This window comes from Struthio camelus, chromosome 31 (genome assembly GCF_040807025.1).
Source record: "Struthio camelus isolate bStrCam1 chromosome 31, bStrCam1.hap1, whole genome shotgun sequence".
Lineage (NCBI taxonomy): Eukaryota > Metazoa > Chordata > Aves > Struthioniformes > Struthionidae > Struthio > Struthio camelus.
The window spans coordinates 4,744,110-4,753,139 of record NC_090972.1 but is presented as its reverse complement, the minus strand read 5'-3'; the positions used below and the strand labels follow the sequence as shown (position 1 = coordinate 4,753,139).

Below are 9,030 nucleotides of genomic sequence, written 5' to 3'. Positions count from 1 at the left end.
GAGGGCATGAACGGCCCTTGATGGCCCTGAGCAGCCTCAGCCGGGCCCCTCCTGCGCCCTCCGCCCCGGCCCGGTGCCCATTTAGGCTCGGCTGGCTCCGGCCAGGCCCCTTCGTGGAGGGGCTGAGCGGGGCCGGGGTCGGGGCCGGTGCTGGGCCGGGCTGTCGCTGACGGGACAGTGACGCTGCATCTCGGAGCGCGTCCGGAGCATCCCTGGGTCTCCCATAATCTCGGGTCCCCGGAGCATCTCGAAGTCCCTGAGCGTCCCCAGCACATCCCCGGGTCTCTGTCCCTGGAGCATCCCCAGGTCTCCCATAATCCCCGGAGCATCCCCAAGTCCCCGGAGCATCCCCAAGTCTCCCATAATCCCGGGTTCCCAGAGCACCCCACGTCCCTGGAGCATCCCCAAGTCCCCAGCGCATCCCCACGTCTCTGTCCCCGGAGCACCCCTGGGTCTCCCATAATCCCTGGAGCATCCCCAAGTCCCCAGCGCATCCCCAGGTCTCCCATAATCCCGGGTCCCCAGAGCATCTCGAAGTCCCCGGAGCATCCCCAGGTCTCCCATAATCCCGGGTCCCCGGAGCATCCCCAGGTCTCCCATAATCCCGGGTCCCCGGAGCGTCCCCGGGTCTCCCTCGGCCCGGGTCCCCCCCTGCGTCCCCGGGTCTCCCTCGCCCCGGGTCCCCCCCTGCGTCCCCGGGTCTCCCCCATCATTCCCGTCCTCTCCTGCCTCCCCGGTTTCCCACCACCCCAGCTCCTCTCCCACACCCGCGGTCCCCGGCTCTCCCATGGGCCCGGCCCCCTCCTGTGTCCCCGGGTCCCCCGTCACCCCCCCTCCCCAGCTCGCCGGAGCACCCCGGCTCTCCAAACATCCCGCCCCCCCCCAACGCCCCCCCCGGCCGCCGGCTGCGGCGGCTCAGCACCGCGGACAGCGCCGCGCCGGGCCCAGGCGTCCGGGGGGGGGGGGGGGAACACACCTGGAGGGGTCATGGAGGGGCGGGTTTTCCCCTTTTTCTCACCAAACTAGACCCCCCCCCCCGGCTGGAGGACGGCTCGCCGGGGAAGGGCTGCTCCCGGGTTGGGGGGGGGGGGGGAAAGCCTGGGTCCCCGACCCCCCCTCCCTGCACCTCGTCACCCCCCCTTGCACCCCCCCTTTGCCAAACTTTGCACTCCCCCCCGTTAACCCCCCCCACCTGCCCTTGCACTTTCTTGCACCCCTTTTGCACGCTGCACCCCGCTGTCACCTCCTGCCCAACATCCCCCCCCACCCCCGACCTGCGGTTTGGGGGCCCAGAGAGCCCCGGGGCCGCTGCCCCCCCGCCGGTGTCCTGCCCGCGGCCCGGCCCCGGCGGGGGGCTTTCTCAGCCGCCGCCGCCCTTCGCTTGGACAAAGGACAGAGCCAGGTACTAAAAACCAGGGAGCTGGTACAAAAATATTTGTGTAGAAAGGATAAAACCGCCCGGGGGGGGGGGGGGGAGAGCAAACCCGGGCCGGGGGCTCGCTCTGCGCCCGGAGCCGCCAGCCCTGCCCAGCACCCCGGCACGGCTCCGGCACGGCCCCGGGGGCTCCAGAACGGCTCCAGATACCCCGGCACAGCTCCAGGGGCTCCAGAATGGCTCCGGACACCCCGGCACGGCCCCGGGGGCTCCAGCACGGCTCCGGACACCCCGGCACAGCTCCGGCACGGCCCCGGGGGCTCCAGAACGGCTCCAGATACCCCGGCACGGCTCCAGGGGCTCCAGAATGGCTCCGGACACCCCGGCACGGCCCCGGGGGCTCCAGCACGGCTCCGGACACCCCGGCACGGCTCCGGGGGCTCCAGAACGGCTCCGGACACCCCGGCACGGCTCCGGGGGCTCCAGAACGGCTCCGGACACCCCGGCACGGCTCCAGCACGGCTCCGGACACCCCGGCACGGCCCCGGGGGCTCCGGCACGGCCCCGGGGGCTCCAGCACGGCTCCGGCACGGCCCCGGGGGCTCCGGCGCGGGGCGGCGCGCGGTCCCGTCAGTCCAGCGGGATGTCGACGGAGGCCAGAGCCTCGACGGCCCAGGCCGGGTACTTGTCCCGGGAGCCGTACATGGTGCGCATGAAGTCGCGGACGAACTGGGGGAAGCGCTGGGCGAGGATGCTCTCCCGCATGGAGCGCATCAGGTTGAGCTGCGGGGACGGCGGGGGTCAGGGCCGGCCGGCCGTGGCCCCCCCGGCCCCCTCCCCGGCCCGCCGGCTCACCTGGTAGGCGATGTTGTGCACGGTGAGGTGGTGCAGGGCAGCCGTGTCGCTGCGCAGCAGCGCGTGCAGGTATGCCCGGCTGTGCCTGCGTGGGGAGAGAGCCCGGGCGGGGGGTCAGAGCCGTGAGCCGGACCCCCCCGCCACCCCCGCCGCCGCCGCTACGCACCCCTGGCACGTCGGGCACCCGCAGTCCTCGTCGATGGGTCGGAAATCCTTGGCGAACTGCTTGTTCTTCAGCTGCAGCGAGCCCCAGGGCACCAGGGCCGAGCCGAAGCGCTGGGGGGGGGCCAGGAGCGGGGTGAGGGGCTGCACCGGGAGGGGGGCGCCCCGGTCCGGCCCCCCCCCACCCAACCCCGCACAGCCGCTTACCGCCGTCCGCGTGGGGAAGACACAGTCAAACATATCGCAGCCCAGGGCAACGCAGACCACCAGGTCGGTGGCGTAGCTGGGGGGGGGGACAGCGAGGGCTGAGCCGGGCGGCCCCCGGTGCCGTGGGGGCACGGGCTGGGACCCCCTGCTCCCCGCAGCCCTGGCATCCTGCACCCCGCAGCTCCCCGCTCCCCCCGGCTCCCCCCATCCCAGCGCATCCTGCAGCTCCCCGCTCCCCCCGGCTCCCCCCATCCCAGCGCATCCCGCAGCTCCCCGCTCCCCCCAGCTCCCCCCATCCCAGCGCATCCTGCAGCTCCCCGCTCCCCCCGGCTCCCCCCATCCCAGCACATCCCACACCCCGCAGCTCCCCGCTCCCCCCGGCTCCCCCCATCCCAGCGCATCCCGCAGCTCCCCGCTCCCCCCAGCTCCCCCCATCCCAGCGCATCCCGCAGCTCCCCGCTCCCCCCGGCTCCCCCCATCCCAGCGCATCCCGCAGCTCCCCGCTCCCCCCGGCTCCCCCCATCCCAGCGCATCCCGCAGCTCCCCGCTCCCCCCGGCTCCCCCCATCCCAGCGCACCCCGCAGCTCCCCGCTCCCCCGGCTCCCCCCATCCCAGCGCACCCCGCAGCTCCCCGCTCCCCCTGGCTCCCCCCATCCCAGCGCACCCCGCAGCTCCCCGCTCCCCCCGGCTCCCCCCATCCCAGCGCATCCCGCAGCTCCCCGCAGCTCCCCGCTCCCCCCAGCTCCCCCCATCCCAGCGCATCCCGCAGCTCCCCACTCCCCCCGGCTCCCCCCATCCCAGCGCATCCCGCAGCTCCCCGCAGCTCCCCGCTCCCCCCGGCTCCCCCCATCCCAGCGCATCCCGCAGCTCCCCGCTCCCCCCAGCTCCCCCCATCCCAGCGCATCCCGCAGCTCCCCGCAGCTCCCCGCTCCCCCCAGCTCCCCCCATCCCAGCGCATCCCGCAGCTCCCCACTCCCCCCGGCTCCCCCCATCCCAGCGCATCCCGCAGCTCCCCGCAGCTCCCCGCTCCCCCCGGCTCCCCCCATCCCAGCGCATCCCGCAGCTCCCCGCTCCCCCCAGCTCCCCCCATCCCAGCGCATCCCGCAGCTCCCTGACTTCCCTGGCTGTCCCGCTTCCCCCGGCTCCCTACGTCTCCCGGCCCCCCGCATCCCCCAGCTCCCTGCCTGCCCCATCTCCCCGCATCCTGCCTCTCCCAGCTCCTCCCAGCTCCCTGCGTCCCGGGGCTCCCGGCGGCGCTCCCTGCCATCCCACCGCCCCCCGGCTCCGGGAACGGCCCCCCGGGAGGGCCGGACGCCTACCCGACGCCCATGAGGTAGCGGGGCTTGTCGCGGGGCAGGCGCTCGGCGCTGAGCTTCACCACGCGCCAGAACTGGGCCTTCTCCTCGCCGCCGCTCAGGCCGCCGATGGCGAAGCCGGGCACGTCCCGCCGCGTCATCTCTGCGGCACGGGGAGCCGGGCAGCATCCGCCGCACCGGGAGGCAGGCGGGGAGCGGAAGATGGGGAGGAGGATGGAGACGGGGAAGGGGAAGAGGACGGGGAATGGGAGGCAGATGGGGAACAGGAGGAAGATGGGAACGAAAGGAAGACAGAATGAAAGACAGAATGGGAAGAAGATGGGGAACGGGATGGAGATGGGGAACGGGATGGAGATGGGGAACGGGAGGATGATGGGGAACGGGAGGAAGACAGAATGGAAGACAGAATGGAAAGAAGATGGGGAACAGAGTGGAGATGGGGAAGGGGAGGAAGATGGGGAATGGGAGAGGGGGAGCGGGTGGAAGACAGGGAAGGGGAAGAACATAGGGACTGGGAGGAAGACAGGGAAGGGGAAGAAGACGGGGAGCGGGAAGAAGACGGGGAGGGGAGGAAGACGGGGAGCGGGAGGAAGACGGGGAGCGGGAGGGCGCCGCTACCTTCCAGGCACTTGGCGCGCAAGGCCGGGTCAAGGCCGCCCTGGATGATGGCGAAGAGATGCTGCCGCTCCGGGTGCCGGTTGGCGGCGATGCAGCGGTCGAGCCAGCGGATGGACCTGCGGGAGAGGCCGGAGGAGGCCGTCAGGGCCCGGGGCCGGGCAGGGGGCGGCGGGGGGCAGCGGGGGGGCGGCGGGGGCCACCGACCTGTGCATGGCCTCCTCCACGCGGGGCCCCGTCGTCGTGCTGCTGACCACGTCGTCCAGCTGCATCACGATGTCGGCGCCTGGCGGGGCGCGGGGCGGCGGTGAGCGGGGCCGGGGGGCCCCCCGCCGGAGCCGGCGGCCCCCCCGGGGCGGCGCGGGGGCTTACCCAGGGCGTTCTGGATCTCGATGGACTTCTCCGGGCTGAGCAGGATCTCCTCCCCGCCGTAGGGCGAGCGGAAGCGGACGCCTTCCTCCGTCACCTCCGACAGCGCCGCCAGCGAAACCATCTGGAAGCCGCCGCTGTCCTGGGCGCCGGGCAGAGCGGGGAGTGGGCTGGGGGGCCTGAGACCCCCCTGCCCCGAGCGGGGTGGGGGCCAGGGGACCCCACGCACGGGGCGGGGGGCTGAGGTGGGGGTCTGGGGCGCCCCGAACGCCACGGGTTGGGGGGGGAATGGGGCTGGGGGAGCTGGGACAGGATCCAGGGCAGCGGCTGGGTGCAGGGGTCCAGGGTGGGGGGGGGCCCGGTCCTGGGATCCGGGTGGGGCTTTGCTGCGGGGGTCCCGGTCCCAGGGCAGGGATCCAGGGTGGGTGTCTAGGTCCCAGTGGGAGGGTCTGATGTGGGTGGGGGGGCATGGCGTGGAGGCCTGGAGGGGGTGGGGGGCCAGTGTCAGGAGCTGAGGGGCCAGCGTGGGGGTGTGGAGGGGGTGGGGGGGGTCCCAGCAGTGGGGCCTGGAGGGGCTGGGGGGCCTGGGGGGGGACGGAGGGGCTGGGGGTCCCGGCAGGGGGCCCGGGGGGCCCAGGGAGGCCGGGGTCCTGGTGGGAGGGCCTGGGGGAGCCGGAGGGGCTGGGGGTCCCAGCAGGGGGGGCCAGAGGAGCTAGGGGGCCCGGGGGGCCCAGGGAGCCCGGAGGGGCTGGGGGTCCCGGTGGGAGGGGCCCGGAAGGGCTGGGGAGGTCCCGGCGGGGGCCCGGGGGGCCCAGGGAGCCCGGAGGGGCTGGGGGTCCCGGAGGGGGGGGCCCGGAAGGGCTGGGGGGTCCCGACGGGGGCCCGGGGGGCCCGGGGGGCCTGGAAGGGCTGGGGGTCCCGGCGGGGGAGGTCCGCAGGGACTGGGGTCCCAGCAGGGGTCTGGGGGGTCCGGAGGGGCTGGCGGTTCCGGCGAGGGTCTGGAGGAGCTGGGGGTCCCGACGGGGGTCCGGGGGGCCCAGAGGGGCTGGGGGTCGTAGCGGGGGGGGGCCTGGAGGGGCTGGGGTCCCAGCGGGGGTCTGGGGAGCCCAGGGGGCCTGGAGGGGCTGGGGGTCCCGGCGGGGGGGGTCCGGAGGGGCTGGGGGTCCCGATGGGCTGGGGGTCCCAGCAGGGGTCCGGGGGGCCCAGGGGGCCCGGAGGGGCTGGGGGTCCCGGCAGGGGGGGTCCAGAGGGGCTGGGGGTCCCGACGGGGGGGGTCCGGGGGGCCCAGGGGGCCCGGCGGGGCTGGGGGTCCCGGCGGGGGTCCGGAGGGGCTGGGGGTCCCGATGGGGGGGGTCCCGGAGGGGCTGGGGGTCCCGGCGGGGGGGGTCCGGGGGGCCCAGGGGGCCCGGCGGGGCTGGGGGTCCCGGCGGGGGGGGGTCCGGAGGGGCTGGAGGTCCCGATGGGGGGGGTCCGGAGGGGCTGGGGGTCCCGGCGGGGGGGAGCCAGAGGGGCTGGGGGTCCCAATGGGTTAGGGGGCCCAGCAGGGGTCCGGGGGGCCCAGGGGTCCCGGCGGGGCTGGGGGTCCCGAAGGGGGGGGTCCGGGGGGCCCAGGGGGCCCGGAGGGGCTGGGGGTCCCGGCGGGGGGGGGGGGGGCTCACCGTGAGCAGGTTGTGGGGCCAGTCCATGAAGGCGTGGAGGCCGCCGGCGCGCCCCACCAGCTCGGGGCCCTGCTGCCGCCACCGCGTCAGGGCGCCCCACTGCCCCCCACGGCACGGGGAGGCAGGGGGCGGGGCCACCGGGGGCGGGGCCACCCCAGGGGGTGGGGCCACCCCAGGGAGCAGAGCTGTCTTAGCATAGGGGTTTGGGTCCTGGGGGGGGTGGGGCTCTTGGGGGCGGGGCTTTGCCAGGGTGTGTCCACGGGGTGGGTCAGGGCGGGTCCTCCTGGGACTAGGGGGCGGGGCTATCCCAAGGAAGGGGCGGGGCCATGGGGCAGGTCCTCTGAGGGCTGGGCATGGGGTTTTGGGAGAGGGAGGGGGATGCATGGGGGCGGGGCTCGAAGGGGCGTGGTCCTGGGGCAGGGCATGGGCGGGGCTCCCCGGGGTGGGGGGCGGGGCTCCCTAGGGCCTGGTCCTGGGGGCGTGTCCTCCTGGGGCAGGGGGCTCTGGAGGTGGGGCTGTGTGGGCGGAGCCCCCCGGGGCAGGTGGGGCTGTGTGGGTCAGGGCGGGGCTGTGGGCGGGGCTCCCGGGGCTGTGTAGGTGGGGCTTCTTGGGTGGGGTCTTTGTGGGCGGGGCTCCCTGGGCTGTGTGGGTGGAGCTCCCTGGGGCAGGGACTGGTTTATGGGTGGGGCTTCCAGAGCTGTGTGGGTGGAGCTCCCCCTGGGGCAGGTGGGGCTGTGTGGGTCAGGGCGGGGCTGTGGGCGGGGCTCCCAGAGCTGTGTAGGTGGGGCTTCTTGGGTGGGGTCTTTGTGGGCGGGGCTCCCTGGGCTGTGTGGGTGGAGCTCCCTGGGGCAGGGCTGTGTGGGCAGGGTTGTGGGCGGGGTTCCTGGGGTGGTGTGGGCGGGGCTGTGAGTGAGGGCGGGGCTGTGGGCGGAGCTCCCCGGGATCGGGGCTGTGAGGGTGAGGGTGAGCTGTGGGTGGGGCTCCCGGGGCTGTGGGGGTGGGGCAGGCTGTGGGCGGGGCTCCCGGGGCTGTGTGGGCGGGGCTCCCGGGGCTGTGGGGGTGGGGCAGGCTGTGGGCGGGGCTCCCGGGGCTGTGGGGGTGGGACAGGCTGTGGGCGGGGCTCCAGGGCTGTGTGGGCGGGGCTCCCGGGGCTGTGGGGGTGGGGCAGGCTGTGGGCGGGGCTCCAGGGCTGTGTGGGCGGAGCTCTGGGGCTGTGGGGGTGGGGGCTGGGGCGGGGGCTCCCCAGGGCAAGGGGCTGTGTGGGGCGGGCCAGGGCTGTGGGTGGGGTCATGAGCTGTGGGGGTGGGGATGTGGGCGGGGCTTAGGGGCTGCGTGCGTGGGGCCAGGTCCAGGGCTGTGGGCGGGGCTCCGGCGCTGTGGGGCGGGGCTTAGGGGCTCTGTGGGCGGGGCTCCGGGGCTGCGTGGGCCGGGCCAGGGCTGTGGGCGGGGCTTCGGAGCCGCGTGGGTGGGGCCGGGTTCAGCGCTGTGGGCGGGGTTACGGGGCTGTGTGGGCGGGGCTGGGGGTGTGGGCGGGGCTCCGGGCCGAGGGGGCGGGGCGCTCACCGGCCGCGTGCCCAGGTGGTAGGTGTTGCCGAGGCAGACGCGGCAGCCCAGCGCCGCCAGCTGCGCCGCCGTCAGGCCCTTGGCGGTGCCGCGCGTGGCCACGGGCATGAAGACGGGGCAGGGCACGGCGCCGTGCGGCAGCCGCAGCTCCCCGGCCCGCGCCCGGCTCCGCCCGCACTCGGCCGCCACCCGCAGCAGCGGCCCCGCTCCCGCCGCCGCCATCTTCGGCCGCGCCACGTGACCCCCGCTTCCGGCCGCCCCGCCGGAAGCGGCCGTCGCCAGGGGCAACGCGGCCGCCATGTTGAGGCTTCAGCCTCGGCCCTAGGCCTTCATGGCCGGGGGGAGGGGGGAGCGATGTGCTTTCTCATCGCCCTGCTTTGTTCTCCTACATCCCTTGTGGAGAGCTCCCTCCTCTTCCCCCTGCTATAATCTCCCCTATCCCGTGAGGGGACCCCCCCCCGTGTCACTGAGGGAGAGTCCCCTCCTCATCCCCCTGCCACGATCCCCCATATCCCCTGAGGGGACCCCCCCCGTGTCACCCAGGGAGAGCCTCCTCCTCACCCCCCTGCCACGATCCCCCATATCCCCCAGGGGAGAGCCCCCTCCTCACCCCCCTGCCACGATCCCCCATATCCCCCAGGGGAGAGCCCCCTCCTCACCCCCCTGCCACGATCCCCCATATCCCCCAGGGGAGAGCCCCTTCCTCACCCCCCTGCCACGATCCCCCATATCCCCCATGGAGAGCCCCCTCCTCACCCCCCTGCCACGATCCCCCATATCCCCCAGGGGAGAGCCCCCTCCTCACCCCCCTGCCACGATCCCCCATATCCCCCAGGGGAGAGCCCCTTCCTCACCCCCCTGCCACGATCCCCCATATCCCCCATGGAGAGCCCCCTCCTCACCCCCCTGC

At 75.4% G+C, this 9,030-nt stretch overlaps 1 protein-coding gene across 1 annotated transcript; it reads right to left on the bottom strand.

Moving 5' to 3' along the window:
- Positions 1-1,404: 1,404 nt before the first annotated feature.
- Positions 1,405-8,360, bottom strand: QTRT1 (queuine tRNA-ribosyltransferase catalytic subunit 1). Its single transcript, XM_068922918.1, has 10 exons — positions 8,121-8,360; positions 6,558-6,626; positions 4,903-5,041; positions 4,738-4,816; positions 4,534-4,649; positions 3,919-4,057; positions 2,600-2,675; positions 2,397-2,506; positions 2,231-2,315; positions 1,405-2,158 (listed from the first exon to the last, which is right to left on the bottom strand). The coding sequence occupies exons 1-10, from the start codon at positions 8,340-8,342 to the stop codon at positions 2,006-2,008; spliced, it is 1,188 nt and encodes a 395-aa protein (XP_068779019.1). The 5' UTR covers positions 8,343-8,360; the 3' UTR covers positions 1,405-2,005.
- Positions 8,361-9,030: the final 670 nt, after the last annotated feature.

What these genes read in the sequence shown, in the direction of transcription:
- QTRT1 (XM_068922918.1), bottom strand. Translation starts at nt 8,342, where the DNA reads ATGGCGGCGGCGGGAGCGGGGCCGCTGCTGCGGGTGGCGGCCGAGTGC. An exon ending in GTGGAGGAGGCCATGCACAG is followed by an intron (nt 4,650 to 4,737) that starts GTCGGTGGCCCC and finishes CCTCTCCCGCAG; the next exon opens with GTCCATCCGCTGGCTCGACC. An exon ending in TGCACAACATCGCCTACCAG is followed by an intron (nt 2,159 to 2,230) that starts GTGAGCCGGCGG and finishes CCGTCCCCGCAG; the next exon opens with CTCAACCTGATGCGCTCCAT.